Source organism: Pseudorca crassidens, chromosome 11, assembly GCF_039906515.1.
Source record: "Pseudorca crassidens isolate mPseCra1 chromosome 11, mPseCra1.hap1, whole genome shotgun sequence".
Lineage (NCBI taxonomy): Eukaryota > Metazoa > Chordata > Mammalia > Artiodactyla > Delphinidae > Pseudorca > Pseudorca crassidens.
In genome coordinates, this window is record NC_090306.1 from 98,785,925 (window position 1) to 98,807,745 (window position 21,821).

The following is a 21,821-nucleotide window of genomic DNA, read 5'->3' on the forward strand; positions in this document are numbered from 1 at the left end:
GACTTCATGTGCTTAGCAAACGTTTATTAGGCACCTCTGGGCACAGAGCACCGTAGGAGCCATAAAGTGGTCTGGACAGGTGGGTGGATGGCTTGTGTAGAGCCTTAAACACCAGGATGAGGCGACCTTGAGGACGGGGTATGACCTATTGAAGACGAAGCTGATGCTGGAAGAGGAGAGGCTGGAGGTGGGAGACCAGTTAGGAGGAGAGTGGTGGGGCCAGTGCTGGGGCAGGAGGGCCGGGCCCTGGTCTCTGATGGTGGGAGGCAAGTGAGAGGGCGGGTGACTGGCCCCGCTGTCATAATCAGGGACACCTCCTCCCACACACACAGGGGACCTCCGGCATCTCCTCTCACCACTTGTCACTTACTAGCTTAGGCTGCTCTTTTTCGCCCAGGTGTTCGCGGTGGCTTCGGGCAACAGAAAGAGCCCCAGCCCTGCCCTCTGGCCCTGGCTCTGATCTGCTCTGTGACCTTGGGCAAGTCACTGCCCCTCTCTGAATGTCTGTTTTCCCCTCTGTGACATGAGAGACCAGAAGACAAACCCCAGCTCCCTTCCAGCCCTGCCATTTAGACTCAGAGATGTGCGTCAAGGCTCCTGGGCTGACGCTTTCTTCTGTACTGAGCTGGCATTGCTTTGGCCATGGGCAGGAGAGGGTGCGTAAGACCCCATCTGCTTTTCTGAGTCTGGCATAAGGGGTGAGGTTCTGAGTGCCGGGCCTTGGCTGGGGTTGTGTGGGTTTTGCGGGCAGGGACACAAGTGCAGAGACTCCCAAACTAAGGGGCCCTGAGGTGGACTTTGGGTGCCACCCAAGGGCCTGCAGTTGCAGGTTTGGTCTGGGGGGACATGGTCGTTCCCAAGGGCTGGTTTCTTAGGTAGAGGACAGCCGGCTGGAGCTGGAGCACTCTCTCAGCATCTGCACCTGGGAAAGCCTGGCTGCCAGGCCCTGGGGCAAACACAAGACCTTCATCCAATCTTCCGTCGGAAACAGAGGGCCAGCATGGTGTTGATTTAAGGAGAAAAAACTGCTATCCCCTGACCCCAGTCCACAAGGTGATGTCTGAGGTCCGAGCTGGGGAGCCGGCTCTAGGCACAGTCTCTAGTCTGAGGCTCTGGCTCCTGGGCCTCCGGGAGGCTGGGAACTCTGGGCCCACCCAGAACTTGCGTCCTTCTCCTTTTCCTATAGGTCGACCCTACCCCTGAAGCAAGAAGAATATGAGGTGAGCTTCAGGGGCTGGGCTGGGGGAAGGTGAAGGGCGGAGTGTCCCTGGCGGGGGGCTGGGGGCCCGGGTGCCAGGGCTGGGGCTGAGTGGAGAAGGCCCCCTGAGCCACCCTGCACCCTGCCCCGGCAGGCCTTTCTGCTCAAGCTGGTGCAGAACCTGTTTGCTGAGGGCAATGACCTGTTCCGAGAGAAGGACTACAAGCAGGCACTGGTGCAGTACGTGGAGGGGCTGAACGTGGCCGACTACGCCGCCTCTGACCAGGTGGCCCTGCCCCGGGAGCTGCTGTGCAAACTGCACGTCAACAGGGCCGCCTGCTACTTCACCATGGTGAGCTCCTCTCCTGCACCCGCTGCCCTGACTGGGCCCCCGCCGCCGTGAGCCTCTGCGGCTCCACCGTCCGCTCCCGTGGCTCTCGACCCCAGCGCACAACAGACACACCTGGAGAGCTTTTACAGGGCTAATACCTAATAAAAAAAGGTTTACATGACATTGGTGCCCAAGCCCTCCCCCAGATGAGTTAAGTTAGACTCTCGGGGTGGCCTGGGCCCTGGCAGGAGTCTGTGGGCCGTCAGGGCAGAGGGCTGCTGCCCTCATCGTGTCCACCGCCTCTTTCTGCAAACCTCTCCTGCCCCTGCCCCTGGGCGCCTGCCCCCCTTACGCCCTCAACCTTACTCCTCTCTCCCGACTTCCAGCTTCCTCCTCCTTCGCTCCTCCCTCAGTCTCCAGCCTCCTCCCCCTCTCTGTCCTCGCTCACTGACTCAGTCATTCCCTGACCCTGTGGGAGCCCTGCCGTGGGCTCTGCAGAGGATCCAGCCCGTTCTGGATAAACGGGTCTGCCCGATGCCCGTTCCCACCGTTCTGCACGCTGAGCTGCCTTCCGGATTTCGGTCCGTGGTCTGCTGAGTGACCGGGCTCATCACTGTACGGTTTAAAGGCCTTTCCCCTCCATGTCCTGCCAGTGCCCCACAGCAGCCCCTTCAGCTGGACACACGGGTGCCCTCGACTGAGCCTGAACGCCAGAGCTGTTTCCCGGAGCTCTCCAGCCCCTCCCTGACACCCTCCTCCTCTGCAGGGAAGGGAGGCTGGTCCTCAGTCCAGGGGGAGGCAGGAGGCTGGGGGAGGGAGGGTAACAGGCTGACCGCTCCTCTCTGGCAGGGCCTGTATGAGAAGGCGCTGGAGGACAGCGAGAAGGCACTGGGCCTGGACGGAGACAACATCCGGGCGCTGTTCCGCAAGGCGCGGGCCCTGACCGAGCTGGGGCGCCACAAGGAGGCCTACGCGTGCAGCAGCCGGTGCTCCCTGGCCCTGCCCCACGTGAGTGCGGCCCTGCAGCCTTGCCCGCAGAGGCCAGGCTCCCAGCCTTCTGCACTGCCCTCTCTGGGGCCAGGCACCACACCTCTCTGAGCCTCACTTTCCTCCGCTGAGACACTGATATTAACACCAGGCGTTGCTAAAAATACAGTGTGTATTGACCTACTTAATCCTTGTGACAATCCTTAGAGATAGAGATAGAGATAGACACTATTATTATCCCCATTTTAAAGATGAGGAGACAGAGGCACAGAGAGAAAGAAACTTACCCAGGATCCCGGCTAGGGGGTGGCAGAGCCGAGACTTGAACCCAGGCAATCTGACTCTTAACTTCCACACTCTGAGAGTACAGGGTTGCAGTGGGCACCAAACGGGGTGCCACACGTGCGGGGACCTGATGTCCAGGCTGTCATCAGGTGGGGACAGTCAATGGGAAAAAAAACAATCGAGGGTCTTGCTTGCCCCAGCCCACACACAGCTGGGCACACAGCCCCCCATTCATTCGTCAGCTTAACAACTGTTTACTAAGTGCCCACGGAGTGCCCAGATCTGTGCCTGTCAGGGACCCACAGTCTATTGGGAGACAAATGGAGACAAGCCTGGGGTCTAGGCCTGGCTTCACTACAGAGCCCTGGCATGATCTCAGACAAAGCACCGCCCCTCTCTGAACAGCAGTTCCACATCTATAAAGTGCCCTTCCTACTTTATCTCTGAAATAATGGGTGTGAAAGGGCTTGGAGAAGGGTAAATGCTGCCCAGGAAGGGCTGAGAGAGTTCAGGAGTGGTCAGGATCCTGGAGGGCTCCCTGGAGGACGCAGGGCTTGAGTGGGGCTGGAAGAAGCAATTTGGGTGGGCAAAGCAGAAAGGCTGTATGCACAGTGATCAAGGATGTCAGTTGCAGAGAACTGGCCTGTGTTTGGGTTCTAATCTTGAGTCTGCCACCTACTAGCTCTGTGACCTTGGACACACAGTTTAGCCCCTCTGAATCTTAGTTTGCACCCCTATAAAGTGGGGGTGGTAACATACCATGCATCATAGGGCTGTGCTGAGGATGGAATCAGAAAATCACACAGGGCAGTTGGCACAGTGGCTGGACACAGTAAGTGTTCAGAACATTCACTGGTATTATACTTTCTATTTATTATTCTTGCTTCTCCAATTAAGTTTACTTCACAATTGAGAACCTCTCTTATGACCCAGCGCCCAACCTGTACGACATTCTCCAGCATCTGAAGCAGGTCCACATCTGGGTCCCATGACTACCCACTTGTTGGGGGACAGGGTGGCTCTCACCCCACTGTACAGGTCAGGGAGCTGGGCCCCGCGAGGGCCGGTAACTCCCCTGAGAAAAGTATCCAAACAAGGACTTCTGGCTTCGAGTTGGAGAATTCCCCCACTTTCCAGTCCTTATGGGTAAACACTGACTGGGCCCTGCTCCTTGCTGGGCATCAGGACCAGAGGTGACCCAGACCCTGGACTCTAGGAGTTCGTCGGTGAGGTGGGGAGGTCGACGAAGGTACAGGATCCCCGTTGTCCCTTTGTAGCCCGGACTGCAGTCAGTTTCTCTGTTTACTGATTGGTCTCCCCACTAGACTGGAGCCTCTGTGAGGCCTGGGCCCCGTCTGCCCTGTGGTTGTGGTGTCCCCGGCCCCTAGCTTGTGGCTGGCACACAGCACACAGAAAGTAGTACAGACCTGGAGGGAGGAAGGAATGCAGGTTCTGTAACAGCACCAACCATGGGCCAGGCGCGTTCTAGACTTCACACGGCCTTGCTCCTTTGGGCCTGTGTTCCATCCCTGTGACCTCACTTGCAGAGAGTTCCAAGACATTTTTTGGTGAAAGAAGCAAGTTGTAGAACAAATAATAGGTATGATATGATCTCACTTATATAAAAAAAAAGAAAAAAAACCCACAAAGCAAAACTAAGCATCCTTTGTTGTCCATATGCGCGTATGTAAATTCCCAGGTAAGATCCGTAGGGCAACACAGCAGCACTGTTAGCTGTGCTCCCCCTGGGGAGGAGCCTAGGGTGAGGGTGGGGCTGATCCAGGGAAGCAGTTGCTCTTCCTCTAACATTTCAGCCTTCTACAGTGACACTGTTACTTGACGAATTGTGGAAACAAAAGGAAAATATTGAAATAAAACCCCCAAATTATTCCTGTCCACTCCCCACAACACAAGGAAAAACAGAAGCACGGGTTCCTGGCCCCAGCCCTACCACGCACTGGCTGTGTGACTGGGGCAGCCCACGTCCCCTCCCAGGGTCCTGCTTCCTTATCCATAACCTGGGGTAACAGGGACCCCCCCTTGCAGGGCTGCACAGGTGTCCGGAGCACAGCTCGTGAGTCAGGGCGGACTAACCACCCTACCCTGTGTCTTTCCTTCCCAGGATGAGAGTGTAACTCACCTTGGTCAGGAGCTGGCTCAGAAGCTTGGGCTGCGAGTTCGGAAGGCGTATAAGAGGCCCCAGGTAGGCGGGCCCTGGGCGCTGGGGCCTGGGCGGGGATGGAGATGGGGAGACCTGAAGAGGGTGACCAGGAGCCTTTGGGAGATGTGCATGAGGGGGCCGGGGCCAGGACAGGACAGAGGGGGTGACAGCAGGTGTTCATCCCTGTGTTGGCTGAAAGCCCTGGGACGACTTCCAGAACCTTTTGGCAAAGGAAAGGACAGCCAAAGCTTCTAGCTCACCTTAGACACCAGCCGTGCAAACCCTCTCCGTCCCCTGCCCTGGCCGATTTCAACACCCTGGAGGTGGCCTCCGTTGAAGCTGGCGTCCTTTAGCCTCGTGTTCTCAAATCACCCCTGTGTGGTGCATATTTGAAATGTTGGTACCTGTTTGGCTCGTTCAGATCCACGTGCATTCATCTGGCTCCTGCATTTGGCCAGGAAGCTGCACGCCGGGGAGGGTATGGCTCTAGAGTCTCTGCCGTGACCTTGAGCAAGTTAGTTCTTCTCTCTCCACCCTCTTCTCCGCATCTGGGATGTGGGGGAAATTATGCCCGCCTCAGAGGGCTCCTGGGGGATCAAAGGGAGAGAGGTTTGAGGTGGTGCCTGGCACAGTGCCGGGCTCACAGTGGGAGCGTGTACGTGGAAGTCCTCTGCCCAGGCCATGGTTGCAGGGAGAAAACGCCTGAATCTGACCCAGGTGACTCCCTGCAGGCCTGGGGGCAGGGAGCTCAGAGGGCACCACGGACCCCACCCGCCTGGTTGGGGCTTCTCTGCTGCCCCGGCTGGTGGGACCGTGAGCACATTCGCAGAATCGTCATCTCTTCCCACATCTCTCCAATCTCTGGCAGGAATTGGAAACCTTTTCTCTGCTCAGTAACGGCACTGCGGCTGGTGTGGCAGATCAGGTAGGATGGAGACCAGGACCCCGAGCCTCCCTCCCCCACCCCAACCCGCCCCAGGACCAACCTATCTTGGTTCAACCATCATGAGAGCTTTGGGTTCATTCTCTGGGATATAAATGACCGCAGGCAGCAGGGCCAGAGGTATCACACTGAAGGGTTGGGCTCAATCTGTCCTTGTCCCCACTGCTGCAAGGCAGGCCCCTGCCTTGGGAAGAGGGGTGAGTGACAGCTTGGGCCCAGGCCAGGGTCTTGAGGGAAGTCCTGGGACCCACAGCACCTCCACGTCCCAAGAGGGGCCTCCTGTGACCACAGGGGCAAAGTATGGGGATGAGCTGTGGCTGCCGGTGCTGGGAGTGGTCACGCAGGGGGACCGTCGGGGTACCCTCACTCGTGGACCCCTGAGAAAGAAAACAAATGGCAGCAGGCAGGGTGGGAGTAGGAAGGAGGGAGAAAGGCAGTTGAGACCAGACCACCAGGCCTCGTCCTGGTTGGGGGCGGGAGTGGCAGGGCCCAGCACACACATCACACCCCACCGCCCGCCATACAGGGACTGCTCAGGTGGACTTAGGAAGGGACAGGCCGGAAGAGCGTGGATGGCGGCTGGTGCCCTGCCTCTTCGTTGTACGTAAGGGGAGAGTGAGGCACGAGAGTGAGGAAGGGACTTGGCCAGTGTCACACAGTTGGCCCCCGTCCCCCCAGAGCATGACAACACTTTCATTCATTCACTCAACAGACTCCCAGGGAACCACTTCTTGCCCCTGAGCTGCCACTGGGCCAGAGCTGAGTTAGGCGTGTCCTGGCCCCTGGGGCCTACCAGGCTGCAAGGGAGGCAGATGTGGACCTGCCTGTGTAGCAGTCACGATGGTTTGTAACCAAAAATCATTAGGCCTGGCACCTACTGGGTCCTCAAAAAAAATAAAATTAAGTGAATGTCTGAGTCTGTTCAGGCTACTGTAACAAGATGCCGGGAATTCCCTGGCAGTCCGGTGGTTAGGACTCGGCGCTCTCACTTCTGGGACCTGGGTTCGATCCCTGGTCGGGGCACTAAGATCCCGCAAGCCGTGAGGGGCAGCCAAAAAAAAAAAAAAGCCATGTATTGGGTGACTTATAAACAAAAGAAATTTGTTACTCACAGTTCTGGAGACTGGGAAGTCCAAGATCAAGGTGCTGGCAGATTCGATGTCTAGAGAGGACCCACGTCCCGGTTCATAGATGGTCTTCTAGTTGTAACCTCACATGAAGGGTGGAAGGGATCTCTCTGGGGTTTCTCTTATAATCTCATTCATGAGGGCTCCACTCTTATGACCTAATCACCTCCCAAAGGCCACACCTCCTAATACCATAATTTTGGGGGTTAGGATTTCAACATATGAATTTCTGGGGGACAGACATTCAGACCATAGCAGTGAGTGAATGAATACATAATCGCAAATAATTTCACAATGCCTGGAGGGAGGTGCTATTTACCCACTATTACAAAGGAGAAACTGAGGCGCAGAGAAGTTAGGAGACTTGTCTGAGTTGGTCCAGTATGTGCCAGGCACTGAGCTGGGGCCTGGGTACGTACGTGCTGAATAAAACAAACATGCTCCCTGCCCTCGACGAGCTCACAGTCCAGGGCAGATGGACACTAGCCGTTTCTGGTTACAAACCATGAGGAGAGCTCTAGAGGCAGAGGGTGGGGAGCTGTGGGCCACTGGGCCTGGGAGGCCTGATTTAGACTGGGCGTCAGCAATCTGTAAGCTGAGACCCAAAGTTGAGAGTAGGGCAGGGGCAGGGTGTGTGGGTAGAACAATTCCAGAGGGCAAGGTGTGTACAAAGGCCCTGAGGCTGGGAGGAGCTCAGAGTATAGGAGGGACCAAGTGGAGGGGGCCCAGTGGGGCTGGAACAGTGGATAGAAGCCACAGCACCTAGTCCCTGGTGAGGTCTTCATCGTAAGGGTGTTGGGAAAGCACTGAAGGCGGATGGCACTGATTTCATTCACTCATTCAGAAGGTATTTATTGAGTGCTTCTGTGTGCCCGTCATAGAATTGATCTAGGCACTGGGGACACAGCAGAGCGAGAAACAGCCAAAGAGCCCCACCCTCATAAAACCTGGTCTAACTGGGGGAGACAAACAAAAAGTGGTAAACAAAAAGTGACCAGTGCCTTGGAGAAGGGAGCTGGGGAGGCCAGGCTATTGGTGGGGGGTGGGTGGGTTGCAGGGTTTTTAAATTTTATTTATTTATTTATTTTAAACTTAACTTTTTTTTTTAAGATTTTTTTTTTATTTGGACCATTTCTAAAGTCTTTATTGAATTCGTTACAATATTGCTTCTGTTTTATGTTTTGGTTTTTTGGCCGTGAGGCATGTGGGCTCTTAGCTCCCCAACGAGGGATCGAACCCCCACCCCCTGCACTGGGAGGCAAAGTCTCAACCACTGGACCGCCAGGGAAGTCCCTGGGTTGCAATTTTAAACAGTAAATAGTGAGAGGGCGATACTTGAGCAAAGACCCAAAGGAGATGAGAAGTGAACTATGAGGAGGTCTGGGGGACCAGGCAGAGGGAACAGCCAGTGCAAAGGCCCTGAGGCAGGAGTGTGCCTAGTGTGTGCGAAGAACAGCCAGGAAGCCAGCATGGCTGGAGGGGGCTGTGCAGGGCTCCTCTTCCCTCCTGCCAGTGGTGCTGGGGAGGCAGGGAGTCATCCAGGCAGATCCTATCCAGAGTTCCCAGATCTCGGGCTCCTGCCTCATTCCTGGAGCCAGAGAAACTAGGGCTCCCTTTTGTTTTCTGCTGATAGTGGCACGATTGTGCATTATAGGGCAACTCTGGGGGGACCCTGGCTGGGTACATTATGGGGTATCCCCGTTCCTTCCTTCTCTTCCCACAGTGACTGCCCTGGTTGAGGTCACATCCCACTCTTCCAGGTCGTGGCTGGCCTCCCCTTCTGGGGGAGTGTCTGGACTGTCTGGACTCTTCCTCCTGTCCCCCAACACTGCTGCTGGATGAACTCCGACAGCCTGGCCTCGTGGGGCTCTCCCCAGCTTAGAAACCCTCAGTGGTTGTAAATTAAAATATCTGAGGGACTTCCCTGCTGGTCCAGTGGTTAAGACTCTGCACGCTTTCACTGCCCGGGTTCAACCCCTGGCTGGGGAACTAAGATCCAACAAGCTGCACAGTGCAGCCGAATAAATAAACAAATAAATAATAAAGTATCTGGACTTCCCTGGTGGCGCAGTGGTTGGGAGTCCGCCTGCCGATGCAGGGGACACGGGTTCGTGCCCCGGTCCGGGAAGATCCCACATGCCGCGGAGCAGCTGGGCCCGTGAGCCATGGCCGCTGAGCCTGTGTGTCCGGAGGCTGTGCTCCGCAACGGGAGAGGCCACAACAGTGAGAGGCCCATGTACAGAAAAAATAAATAAATAAATAATAATAATAAAGTATCTGTTTAAAAGTACTGTTATTAATCACATCCGGATACTGTAGCCTGACATTCAGGCCACTCTATGGTCTGCTTCCAACGTCCCTCTCTGTCCTCACCATCGTCTCCTCACGCGCCAGACGATGTGTGCACACCCATCCCCTTGGCTCCGTAGTGAGCTCACTTGAGAGCGGAGACTTGGGGGTCCTCTCACTGATGGCGTGACCTAGAGGAAATGATGTCATGTCCTAGCCTTAGGTCCCCTCTGTACAAAGGAGATGACAGTTGTGCCCGGTTCCCAGGGTGGTTGTGCGGATGGGATAAGGGCGGTGGTGCCTGAGGCAAGGCCAGTGCTCGCACCCCTTCCCTCCAGCCAGCTCACAGGTCTCTTCCGGGACCAGGGACAGGGAGCCTGTCTGCAGGTCCTCGCGGGCAGCGAGGGGGTGCATAGTGTGTCAGCTGCTCATCACAGCAAGCAGAGTGGCACTGGGCACGTACAGCAGGTGCTCGGAAGATCTTTGTTGAATGACTAAATGACCATGGCCAAAGGGCCACAGCAGATGTGGGTGGAATGCCCAGCTCCACAAGGGCCAACCCTCGGTGTCCACGGAGTCTGCAGCCAGGGGACCACAGATGGTGCCGTGCGTGGCAGTGGGTCTGCCTGCCAATGCCGGGGACACGGGTTCGTGCCCCGGTCCGGGAAGATCCCACATGCCGCGGAGCGGCTGGGCCCGTGAGCCATGACTGCTGAGCCTGCGTGTCTGGAGCCTGTGCTCCGCAACGGGAGAGGCCACACCAGTGAGAGGCCCGCGTACCGCAAAAAAAAAGAAAAAAAAAAGGAGGGCTGTGAGTTCTAGGACCAGACAGAGCCTGAGGCAGCCTTGGCTTCAGTCTCACCTTGGATGTCACAGAGCCAGGCTGGCAGGATTGGGGCAGGTGGAGAGGAGGGAGCAGCTCGCACAAAGGCATGCAGGCAGGTGGGGAAGTGCACGCCACAGCCCAGAGCTAGACACGAGCCAGGCGAGTCCACTCGGGCCAAATGTGGAGGCCGGTGAACGAGAACACTAGTTCACCCAGGCCAGCCTCCTGGTGGCTTGGATTTAAAATTCGATGCTGCGCGTTTAACAAACACAGCACTTCCTGTGTGTCAGGCACAGTTCTAAGCTCTGTACAAATGTCAAGTGATCTCATCCTTTTTTTAAAAAAATTATTTATTTATTTATGGCTGTGTTGAGTCTTCGTTGCTGTGCGCGGGCTTTCTCTAGTTGCGGCGAGCAGGGGCTACTCCTTGGTGCAGTGCACGGGCTTCTCATTGCGGTGGCTTCTCTTTGTTCTGGAGCACGGGCTCTAGGCGCACGGGCTTCAGTAGTTGTGGCACGTGGGCTCAGTAGTTGTGGCGCACGGGCCTAGTTGCTCTGCGGCACGTGGGGTCTTCCTGGACCAGGGCTCGAACCCATGTCCCCTGCATTGGCAGGCGGATTCTTAACCACTGTGCCACCAGGGAAGTCCCGATCTCATCCTTTTTACAGTAGAAGGAGGTGGATGACTGTATCATCCTCACTTTACAGATAAGGAAATGGGCCCAGAGGGGATGAGGAGCTTGGCAAGGCCATAGGGCGAGCTTGGGCCCAGCTTTCCCTCCAACAGAAGGTCCACGGGTGGCAGTGGGATCCCACCTGGGCTGGCTCAGCCTGGGGCTGTAACTGGGGGAGGGGACCCTGGTGATCCAGGAGCGGCACTTGCAGCTTTGAGCTGCGAACTCTCCCTGCCTGGAACATGCGTGGAGGGCTCTGTACAACACCTCCCTTGACGGGTGAGGAAACGGAGCTCAGAGGTTATATCCCTTCCCCTGAGGGCATTCCGGCAAGGGGCAGATGCGAGGCTTGTCTGACCCACTCCCCCTGCCTCTGGCCTGTGCCCATCCAGCCCCCTGGTTAATTAGCATCAGCAGTAGTCACTTGGGGAGGGGCCTTGAGGGCTGGGCACCGTGGCCTTCCCAGCCTGTGTCTGTCTGACCTGCCCTGTCCTCTTCTCCACAGGGATCTTCCAATGGATTGGGGTCCATAGATGACATCGAAACAGGTAGTGTCCCTGACCTGAGGGGACGGGGTGGAGATGGGCCCTGGGGAGAGCTCAGCCTCTCCCTGCCAAGACCCCGGGAGGTCAGATGGGTCAAGCACCTGCCATCCCCGGCCCTGTAGACAGGGCTCCTGGGGGCTCCCTGCCCTGGGGACTACCTGAAGCATGAAAGAATAGTGGGTTCAGGAAAACAGACTCCCCTGCAGGGCGGGGAGAGCGTCCCTCCAGCCTGGGAGGGTGAGGGGCTGCCTCAGTGGGGTAGCAGTGGCCCTACCCCCTGCCGGGAGTCCACCTTTCCCCAAGTCCTCCTCTCCCTTTCTCTTCCTCACTGGCTTCCAGGAGGGGTCACATTTTAAAAGTGTCCTTGAGAGAGGGCATTGCATACCCCAGAGGTGGGCTATTCAGGCACTGACCAGGCCCATCAGAGGAACACTGCAGAACGAAAAGGCCCCTCTCCCACCCCATGGGGCCTCCCTTCGCTACGGCCTAGCCTCCCCCGATGGGGTCAGGCCAGCAGGGCAGGCAGGGCTCCTGGCGGAAGCCAGGGAAAGGGGGGAAGGTGTTGGAGGCGGACCTCAGGCCCTAGGACACCACCCACCCCCACCAAGCAGGACCCCCTGCAGCTACTGAGCCCACCCCCATCCACAGACTGCTACATGGACCTGCGAGGCTCCCCGGCCCCCCTCCCCTCCCCACCCCCCATGCCCCTCTTCCCTCACGTTCTGGACCTGCTGGCCCCCCTGGACAGCAGCAGCGGGGCCCTCCCCGGCACCGAGAGTCTGGATGACTTCTCCGATGGGGACGTCTTCGGTCCGGAGCTGGACACCCTCCTGGACTCGCTGGTGAGCCGTGCTGCCCCCTCCTCTTCCCGGAACCCTTCTCCCTGCCGGGACCCCATCACATCCATCCTCACGTCCCGTGTCGGGGGGAGGGAAGGCCCCATCTCACGTCGCAGTTGCAGAAACTGAGGCCTCGGGGGTAGGGGAGGGACTCGCTCTGGATAGAAACACAAAAGTGCAGAACGTGGGTCCAGAAGGGACTGTAAAGATCCCTGTGGCTCCACCTGTGGGACAGGTGGGGACTGAGGCCACCAGGCGGGGGCGGGGGGGGGCGAGGTGGGCGGGGCGAGGTGAGGTGGGGAGCCTCACCTGGGCCTGCCCAAGCCTGGGCACTCGCGTTCTCCAGCCCCTCCCACTCCTCCCTCTGTTCCCACCTTGCAGTCTCTGGTGCAGGGCGGCCTGCCTGGCAGCGGCGTGCCCAGCGAGTTGCCCCAGCTGATACCCGTGTTCCCCGGCGGGACCCCGCTGCTGCCACCTGTGGTGGGCGGCTCCATCCCCGTCTCCAGCCCACTGCCCCCTGCCTCCTTCGGCCTCGTCATGGACCCCTCCAAGAAGCTGGCTGCCTCGGTGCTGGATGCCCTCGACCCGCCAGGCTCGGCGCTGGACTCCCTGGACCTGCTGCCGTACTCAGAGACCCGACTGGACACCCTCGACAGCTTCGGGTCGACCCGTGGCTCCCTGGACAAGCCCAGCTCCTTCATGGGTGAGGCCTGGAGGGGCACGCTCACCCCCACCCCCTGTGCAGTTGGGACTATAACTCTTGTTCTGCCTCGTGGTCTGGGGCCACGTCTTCCGGCTTTGTGTCTCCTGCAGTGCTCAGCACAGCACGGGGCTGAGGCCTGAGGGGCTGCGTGTCTTGTTCAAGGTCAAAGAGCAGGGCTGGGGTAGTCCAGGATTCCAGGCTCGCAGTGTGGTGCTCTTCACCCAGCCTTCCAGGGCCCTGGGTTCACCAGATGGGTGCGTGGATGGTCCTGAGGCTGGGGGAGGGGGTGCCAGGTCGTGGGCCCCTCCAGCACCGCTCTGGCCTAGGGACCCCGTGAGGAAACAGACCCGCCTGGGCCTCTGCAGGGTCGGCCTTCCGACAGTCGGACCTCGCTCAGGGCGCTCACTGCCGAGTGGGGTGCGTGGGGCTGCAGGGGGCACAGATGGGCTTCACAGAGACTTCCTGGAGGAGGTGATAGCTGAGCAGGGTCATGTGCTGGCAGAGGAAGCAGTGCGACACAGGCCTAGCAATAGAGGGCCTGGCGGATGAGCAGAGGAGCTGGCCGGAGGGGGAGTGGGTTGGGGGCCTTGAAGGCCTGAGGCTAGTCTCACCGGACCCGCGAGCCAAGCTGAGGAGCTCGGGCTTTCTCCCGGGGGCTATGGGGGTGCAGAAGGTGTAAGCACAGGGTGGACACGCCCAGGCTGAGACATTTCTCTGTCCCCGGGCGGTGGCCCAAATGGGAGAGGATGTGTGGCCTGGATGGCTTCTCCTAGTTAGAAATACGGAAGAGAAAGTCCTCGGAGGGTCCTTCTGCCCTTCAGAGCAGGGCAGGTGACCCCTGTGTCTTCTTGCCCAGAGGAAGCCGACTCACAGGACCATCGTCCCCTGAGCGGTACTCAGAGACCAGCCCCCTCGGTGAGTGACTCGGTGAGAATCGGTGCGCAGGTACCTCGTGCTCTCCGGGGGACGGAGGGGAAGTGGTTGTGGTCTCCAGAGTCAGGGGTGAGCCCTCAGCGTGGGATAAGGTGCTGCATCCCCCAAGGAGGCCAAGAGCGGACTGGCCAGAGATGGTCTCTTCCCAGCCCTTCCAAATCCTTCCTGGCCCAGCCATGTGCTGGGAGGGTGAGCAGAGGGTACCACCCGCCCTTGTCTGGCCAAATCGGACATCAAGGCTCAGAGGAGTTAAGTAACCTCTCCAGGGTCAGTAACATCCGCGGTCTCAGGACTCAGCCAGGTTTGAGTTGAGGAGAGCGCTTGACCAGGGCTTAGGCGGCCTGTACTCTGGCCTTGGCCTAGACACTAGCTGTGTGGCCCTGGGGAAGCCACCTAACCTCTCTGAGTTTTGCCGTCTTCCCCATCTGTTGATGCCTTGGGGGCTTCGGAGAAAGGATGGGAGTGGGGGAGGGCCTGTGCTTAGGCCCCAATCAGGGCCACTCCTGCTTCTCCACTTTCATGTTGGGTTTTAACTCAAGGAAAGATTCTGGGCCAAGGTCACTGTCACCCGTGCATCGCCACTAGGCTGATCTAATCCTGCTGGATTCTTGGATCATGTTACAAGGGGCTGCCCAGCTGGGAGGGTGGAGGAAGAGGGAGGGTCCTGGGCTGCAGTTCTGCTCTTGGGTGGGATTGGGGGATGTCACAGTGCCCCCAGCCTCTGGTGCCCAGGCTGGTTCTGGTGGCACCGGCCATCGTCCAGCGCCCCAAATGGCCAACCTCCCCCTGTCACAGCCAGAGCCTTCCATGCCCAACACCGCCTTGCTCATCAAGAACCCCTTGGCTGCCACCCACGAGTTCAAGCAGGCGTGCCAGCTCTGCTACCCCAAAACAGGTAAGGTCACACCTTCATACTCCACCCCTCTGCCCAGAGATGCCGGGAATCTCAGGAGTATAGAATCCCAGAATGACAGAATCCCAGTGTACCAGTCAGAGATAAGCATGGGGAGACAGAAGCCCCACCAGCTACTCCGAGCAGACAGGGATGCCATGTGGGAGGCGGGGACTTTGAAAACTGCCAGAAAGCCTAGAGGAGTGGAAGCCCAGAGATTCCACCGGGCCTTTGGGCTACTTCTCCACAAGCTGAAGCCCAGAAGCCAGGGTCCGCCGCTCTCACACAGAGCCCAGGGGGCTGCCGGGATTGCTGGCCAGCATCACGGCCACCCCACAGCCCAGAGGCTGAGGAAGGCAGGGTCCAGCTGGCTGCTGCGAAAACACATCTGCCGAGGAAAGGCGGCCTGCACCTCTGTGCACATCCTCTCCGTCCACCTCTTGCTGGGTGAATTCAAACCTTGCCTAGAACGCAGAGGGCAGAGGAGTCTGGGAAATGTACTTCCTAGGCTTCTAGCCCTCAAATCCAAGGGAGACTGTAGGAGCAATTCAAAGTAGATGCCCAGTGTTGGTAGACACTTTTCAGCACACCTAGAATTTCAGAATTCTAGAATCATCTTTTTTTTTTTTTTCGAATTTATTTTTTTTGGCTGCGTTGGGTCTTTGTTGCTGTGCGCGGGCTTTATCTAGTTGCAGAGAGCGGGGGCTACTCTTCATTGTGGTGCGCGGGCTTCTCATTGCGGTGGCTTCTCTTGTTGCGGAGCACGGGCTGTAGGCTTGTGGGCTCAGTAGTTGTGGCTCACGGGCTCTAGCGCGCAGGCTCAGTAGTTGTGGCGCACGGGCTTAGTTGCTTTGCGCCATGTGGGATCCTCCCGGACCAGGGCTCGAACCTGTGTCCCCCGCATTGGCAGACGGATTCTTAACCACTGCGCCACCAGGGAAGTCCCAGAATTTCAGAATTCTAGACTCTAAGACTTGCAATATTTCATTTGCCAGAATCCCATAGTTGCGACATTTTAGAATATTCTCTTGGTATCTCAGGGTTACAGATCTTACCAGTCTAGAGTTCTCCCTCTCAGAGGTGCTGACGTTGACAGGACACGCATGTCACGCATGTCACACGCATGTCACCCCTGACAGAGCCGTCCTGCCAAAGCCCGCGGCCCCGTGCGGATGGGCAGCAGAGCGCCGTCTCGCTGGGTGGCTATGCCCGTGAGGAAGTTTCTTCCTTGCAGACCACACCAGCCTCCCCGATCCGCACGCCCACTGCTCGCTGCCCCCTGTGCTGGGGAAGCAGAGCCGCTGCACACCTGGTGCTGGCCCAGCCACGTCACGTGGGTCCCCACAAGGGACCTTGGTCCTCTTGGTCTCTTTGGGGAGACCCTCCCACCCCATTGTTGGGGAGAGGAGGCCTTTGGTCAGAAGATTTGAGAGCACCAGGGAAGAGGCACAGGAGCAGGGGAGGGAGGCTGAGTCTGGCAGCGCTTTTCCGGGGCAGGAAAAGACAGGGACAGAGCCTGCTCTCTGCCAGGCACTGTCTTCATCATTTGTTCCAAAGAAACACTGAAGTGGTCAGGCTCACTGTAGAGTCGGGGTGGTGGTGGAAAGGGGGTGGGTGCTGAAAAGGGGCTCCCCTCTGCCCAAGCCCCCTGTCCCCAGGGAGCATATGGCAGGGAAGAGATGGCAGGAGCTGGCGGGAGGCCCAGGGGAAGGAGGCGGGCTTTTAGGCAGCAGGGCGGCCAGTCCCCATTGCTCGGGCCCGTTGGCTGTCACCCTTCAGTTCTGCTTCCGGAACCAGTCCCTGTCCTCCCTGCCCCCACAGGCCCCAGGGCGGGCGACTACACCTACCGTGAGGGCCTTGAGCACAAGTGCAAGCGGGACATCCTGCTCGGCCGCCTCCGGAGCTCCGAGGACCAGACCTGGAAGCGGATCCGGCCCCGGCCAACCAAGACCAGCTTCGTGGGCTCCTACTACCTGTGCAAAGGTGGGTGGGCTGCAGCAGGGGCAGGTGGCACGGCCCAGGCCCAGCTTCTCACGCCCGGCCGCAGCTCTGCTTCTCATCACAGGCAGACAGGTAGACAGACAGGTGTGGTCCATGAAGGAGGGAGTCCCATCTCAGATCGAGCAGCTCCTGCCCTGACCAGCTCCACAGACAGGTGGGAGTGTTTGGATGTTACGCTCAAGCTGGGGCCTCACCAGCAGAATGCGCTCCCGGGTGCAAGGCTCAGGTGGTTCACGGAGAGCTAGTTTCTGTTACACTGCAGGGTCCCAAAGGGCTGTTGGAAGGATATGGAGAGAGAATCCATGTAAATCACTGGGGACTGGCCCACAGTGAGGGCTTGATAAATACTAGCTTTTAAAATTTAATAGGTTGTTGTCATTTTCCTCACTTCTGGCTCATGTCATTTGGTTGACATTTAGTGGACATTTGGCAGGTACCTCATTTGCTTTCTTCTACTCCCCAACCAAGCATCTCGGTGCAGTCTGCACAGCAGGACATAAACAGTCTTGATACTGTTAAGTGTTCTATAGTGTCGCCCTTCTGTACCCACCATCACACATCCTCATGACAGCTCTGGGTGAGGAAGGAGACTTTGGGAGTCCGCTCCAGGCTCCTCCTTTGTCCCCCGACCCAGCCCGTGGCAGTAGCCCACCCAGGCTTTCTGGATCAGCTCTTTGTCTGCCCAGGTGGATCTTAAAGACTTGTCATTTCTGAGCTCGCAGGCCCCCGCCAGCCATGCCCTGGCCAGCGTGGATGGAGTCCCAATTCTACGAGGCCTACAAGTCCCCGTCTGCCCTAAGCATTCCCCAGATACGCTGAACCCTGACTCCTTTGCACATGCTGTGCCCTTTGAACTTGGTCATCCTCTGCTCCTCCTTCAAGCAGCACCTGGATCTTGGGAAGCCCTTCCCTGCAGACCTCCCCACTGGGTGTGGAGCTGGTCGCAGTGCAGAGCAGTCTGTAAGGTCACCTGGCCATCCGGCCTGCTTGTCCTCGTGTGCCTGCAAGCTTGGCAGGGGGCTGGAATGGGGCAGACTTAGAAAGAGGGTGAGGGAGGGAGAAAAAGAAAGAAAAACAGTTCCCACCCCCAGGAAATGGCGGGTCTCTGAATTATAAACCTGCTGCCTTCCCTGCTCCCTGGCCCCCAGGAGTTTTATTTATTGTTTCACTTAATCCACACAACAATCGTGTTCTCTGTTTATGGGCAGACAGCTAAGGCTCAGGAATAACGGGATCCCAGCCCAAGTCTGCTGGACCCCAAGGCCCATGCCTTCCTGAACCAGTGGTATATTTTCCTGGTGCAGAATAATAATAATAATGAAAAAACGGCTTGTATATGTCTACAAAGCCCTTTTCCCACCTGTCGTCTTGCCTGACCCATACCAGGCAGCCTTGTGGGGTGGTGGAGCCACGGCGACCGCCATGCTTTGCACGGGAAGGTGCAGATCTGGCCCCCACACCCAAGTGTAGAACAAAGAAGGGCCTGGCCTGGGAAGCGCTTTCCCTGAGCTCCGCCGCTCCACCCCTGCCAAGCCTTCCTGCTCCGCAGGCCCCACCGGGGGTGCTGTGGGCTGCCATCCCGCCTGGCGGAACGTGTGTCCTGTTGCCTCTTTGCAGACATGATTAACAAGCAGGACTGTAAGTACGGGGATAACTGCACCTTCGCCTACCATCAGGAGGAGATCGACGTGTGGACGGAGGAGCGGAAGGGCACCCTCAACCGCGACCTGCTCTTCGACCCGCTGGGGGGCGTCAAGCGCGGCAGCCTCACCATCGCCAAGCTCCTCAAGGAGCACCAGGGCATCTTCACGTTCCTCTGTGAGGTACCGGCCCCTCCACGGTCGATTCACAGACGGGGCTGGGGAGGGGCTCCCGCGGGCTCCACTGTGGACTCTCGGCCCTGGGACCCACAGGTTTTGGAGGCCTGACCTTAGAATCCACAGGTCCTGGGAGTTTCAGAAAGTTAGACCCATATGCTCCCATCGCGCTAGAGCCCAGATCCTATCCAGTCCCCTCATTGTTCGGAGCTGGAAACTGAGGCCAGAAAGAGAAGTAACCACATCTGCTCTTTGCTTCCTGCCGTCGTAGGCCAGACTCAGGTGCTCTAGGAGCTCATCCCGACCCGCCCCATGCCCCCTCGTCCAGCTGTGCTGGCTTCAGTGCCCACTGCACCTTTCCGCCCACTTCCCTGCCTGTGTCCACGCTGTGCCCTCTCCGTGGGGTGCCCTCCCTGTGTGTCTACGTCTTGGACCCTCTGAGGCTCAGCTCTGATCCCAGCAGCCCCACCAAGCTGTTCATTTCCTCCCCAAAGCTGTCTCGGAAGACGCTGCTGGCCCCCTGCCTCCCCACCCAGGCATAGTGTGATGAGGGCAGGGACGGTGTCAGGTCCATCTCCATGAAGTGAGGGTGCTGGGTCCAGGTTGCTGGCAGGGTTTGGTGCTGCTTGGCCAGCCCCCATCCATCACACAGCCGGCGCTTCCCTCCGACTCTTAGAGCAGGTGGGCTGCCCTCTCCCTTTAGGGGATCACAGCCCACAGCCTGGTGGCTGCCTATACTTTACAAAGGACCTGAAGTTATATTAGATCTTTTTCCAGCTTCACAGTGAAGCTGTGGGACAGAGCAGGTGTGGTTTTCCCCAGGTTACAGTTGAGGAAACTGAGACTCAGAGATATGGAGTAACCCCTGCCCCAGGCGTTTGGAGTGGTGGGATCAGAGAGGTGGGGGCCACAGACCCTGGGATTCCCGTCCTCACTCCCCTGACGCAGGGCAGGGCTTGCAGGGACCCTGTCCCTCCTGGGTGGCCGTGCTGGATCCCAGCCCACCCCCTCCCTGGGCAGATCTGCTTTGACAGTAAACCCCGGATCATCAGCAAAGGCACGAAGGACTCTCCGTCTGTCTGCTCCAACCTGGCCGCCAAGCATAGCTTCTATAACAACAAGTGAGTGGGACCCACAGCCGGACCCGTGGCCAGGCCTCGGGTGGGGCAGGTGCAGAGTCCCCCTGGGGAGCAGAGGGTGGGCCTAGGATGTCAAGGCAAGGGGTAGGATTTGGGACTCAGGTCCAGCATCCACCTGGAAAGGACAGAACCACATTTATTGAGCATCTTCTATATTCCAAGCATTCTGTTGGGTATTTTAATGATCTCGGCAGTCCCATGGGGAGGAGTGTCTCTGAGGAACAGATGAGAAAGCTGAGGCTTGGAAGCAGCTTACTCCGCCGGCAGGTGGGAGCCACATCCCTGACTCCCATCCAGCACCCTCCACTGTCCCGGCATGGGTGTTGGACAGGGAGTGGGAGGGGCTGGGTGGGCTCCAGCACCCACCTGCGCTCCCTCTGACTCCCCTTGGCTGTGCCCCAGCATGGCTGATGGAGCCCCGGCCCTGAGGTCAGACAGAGTTGGGTCCAAATCGCAGCTTGGACAATGGTCTGTTTTATGTCCTCTGGCCACTGTGACCCTTGGTTTCCTCATCCATAAAGTGAATGATGATCCCAGTCTCCTAGGGTTGCTATGAAGGTAATTACAATTCCCAGCCCAGAGGAGATAACTCAATTATTATTCCTCCGGGTGCAGGACCAGCTCTGGAGCATCGAGCTGGGGAACCTGAGAGAGATGCCCCCTTCTCCCAGCCTCGCAGCAGGTGGGGTCTGGTGCCCTCCTCCTGCTGGCAGCTGCGGCTTTGAGCTGTCCGCAGGTCGAGGCCAGGAGAGGGGCACACAGCTGAGGCCCAAACCAGAACTGCCTGAGCGTAGGACCCCCACCTCTTCCCTCCTGTGCCAGCAGTTAATAGGCGGAGGCACCCACGGAGGAGCCCCTTCCGTGGGTGAACGGCACTGACCCTGGGGAGGGGCCCCGACCGGGAATGGGCGGCATGCGGACTGCATTGTGCGCCCCCCATCCCGCCCGCCAGGTGCCTGGTGCACATCGTCCGCTCCACCTCCCTCAAGTACTCCAAGGTCCGCCAGTTCCAGGAGCACTTCCAGTTCGACGTGTGCCGCCACGAGGTGCGCTACGGCTGCCTGCGGGAGGACAGCTGCCACTTCGCCCACAGCTTCATAGAGCTCAAAGTCTGGCTGCTGCAGCAGTACTCAGGTGAGGGCGAGAGGCTGCACAGTTCAGAGGAGGGCAGTGCCGGGCTGTGGGGCTGCAGAGGAGCCGGTGCTTCCTGGACGTCACAGGATGCGCAGGCTCTGCATCAGGGAGCTTGCGGGCCCAGAAGACCCTGGGTTTCTCCCTGTGTGGCACTGCCACGGGGACACGTGGGGAGAAGGGCAGGGAGGCAGAGCCCCGCGGGCCACCTGGGGGATCTGGTCATCAGCGGCCCCTCACTGAGCCTCCACTGGTCCTCTGTGAGGGAGTGATGTCAGCTTGGCCTCAGGAATGAGGAGGTGGAAAGCCGCTCGCTTTCTTGCTCACCTAATGGGACTCCCTGAGCACCTGCACTGTCAGGGGCTTGAGCAAAAACGAGTCGGGGCCCTGGTGTGTGTACGCGAGGGCAAGGCAGACAGTCTGACGGGGAGGTACCAGGCCCTACGTCCATCTGCTCTGGGGTGCACACTGTGCCCCACGCCTGTCATCGTCTGCCTAGCGGCATTGTTGTGTGTGTGTGTAACATAAAATAATGGCGTGTCTGACAATCGTTGTCTTCTTCGAGCTGATGAAATAGGGTGATGGAATTTCAGATGTGCATCAGTTCTGTGAAGAAAGTAAAGCAAGCAATAGGATGGAGAGGGACTCGGGGAGGGGGCATTTGGGATAAGATAGTCTGGGAAGGCCTCTCAGAGGAGGTGACATTTGAGCAAGGAAGGGCAGGGAGAGCATTCCAGGCAGAGGGAACAGCAAGGCTGGAGGCCCTGAGGCAGCAGCAAGCTTGGTACAGAAGGAAGGATGTCCTTCTGTATGTGGGGATGTGAGGGCAGAGCAGCTTACCCCTGGGGGGCAGGGGGGCGTGTCAGAGATGAGGCCTAAGAGGTTGGCAGGGACCTGAGTGTGAAAAAACCTCTAGATGGTACATAGAAATAGTTGGGGTTGTTCTAAATACGGTGTGCAGGGCTTCCCTGGTGGTGCAGTGGTTGAGAGTCCGCCTGCCG

General features: G+C 58.3%; 1 protein-coding gene across 3 annotated transcripts in view; it reads left to right on the forward strand.

Moving 5' to 3' along the window:
• Positions 1-21,821, forward strand: part of ZC3H7B (zinc finger CCCH-type containing 7B) — a 53,594-nt gene that overhangs the window by 22,516 nt on the left and 9,257 nt on the right. For 2 of the 3 annotated variants that reach the window (XM_067698200.1, XM_067698202.1), the window contains 14 exons: positions 1,187-1,220; positions 1,353-1,550; positions 2,379-2,537; positions 4,924-5,004; positions 5,831-5,887; positions 11,326-11,368; positions 12,014-12,207; positions 12,586-12,907; positions 13,764-13,834; positions 14,636-14,735; positions 16,554-16,715; positions 18,351-18,556; positions 19,571-19,671; positions 20,642-20,823. In XM_067698200.1, the coding sequence (XP_067554301.1) occupies positions 1,187-1,220; positions 1,353-1,550; positions 2,379-2,537; positions 4,924-5,004; positions 5,831-5,887; positions 11,326-11,368; positions 12,014-12,207; positions 12,586-12,907; positions 13,764-13,834; positions 14,636-14,735; positions 16,554-16,715; positions 18,351-18,556; positions 19,571-19,671; positions 20,642-20,823 (1,910 nt within the window). The remainder of the gene's footprint in view (positions 1-1,186; positions 1,221-1,352; positions 1,551-2,378; positions 2,538-4,923; positions 5,005-5,830; positions 5,888-11,325; positions 11,369-12,013; positions 12,208-12,585; positions 12,908-13,763; positions 13,835-14,635; positions 14,736-16,553; positions 16,716-18,350; positions 18,557-19,570; positions 19,672-20,641; positions 20,824-21,821) is intronic. The other variant, XM_067698201.1, reaches the window with a different exon arrangement.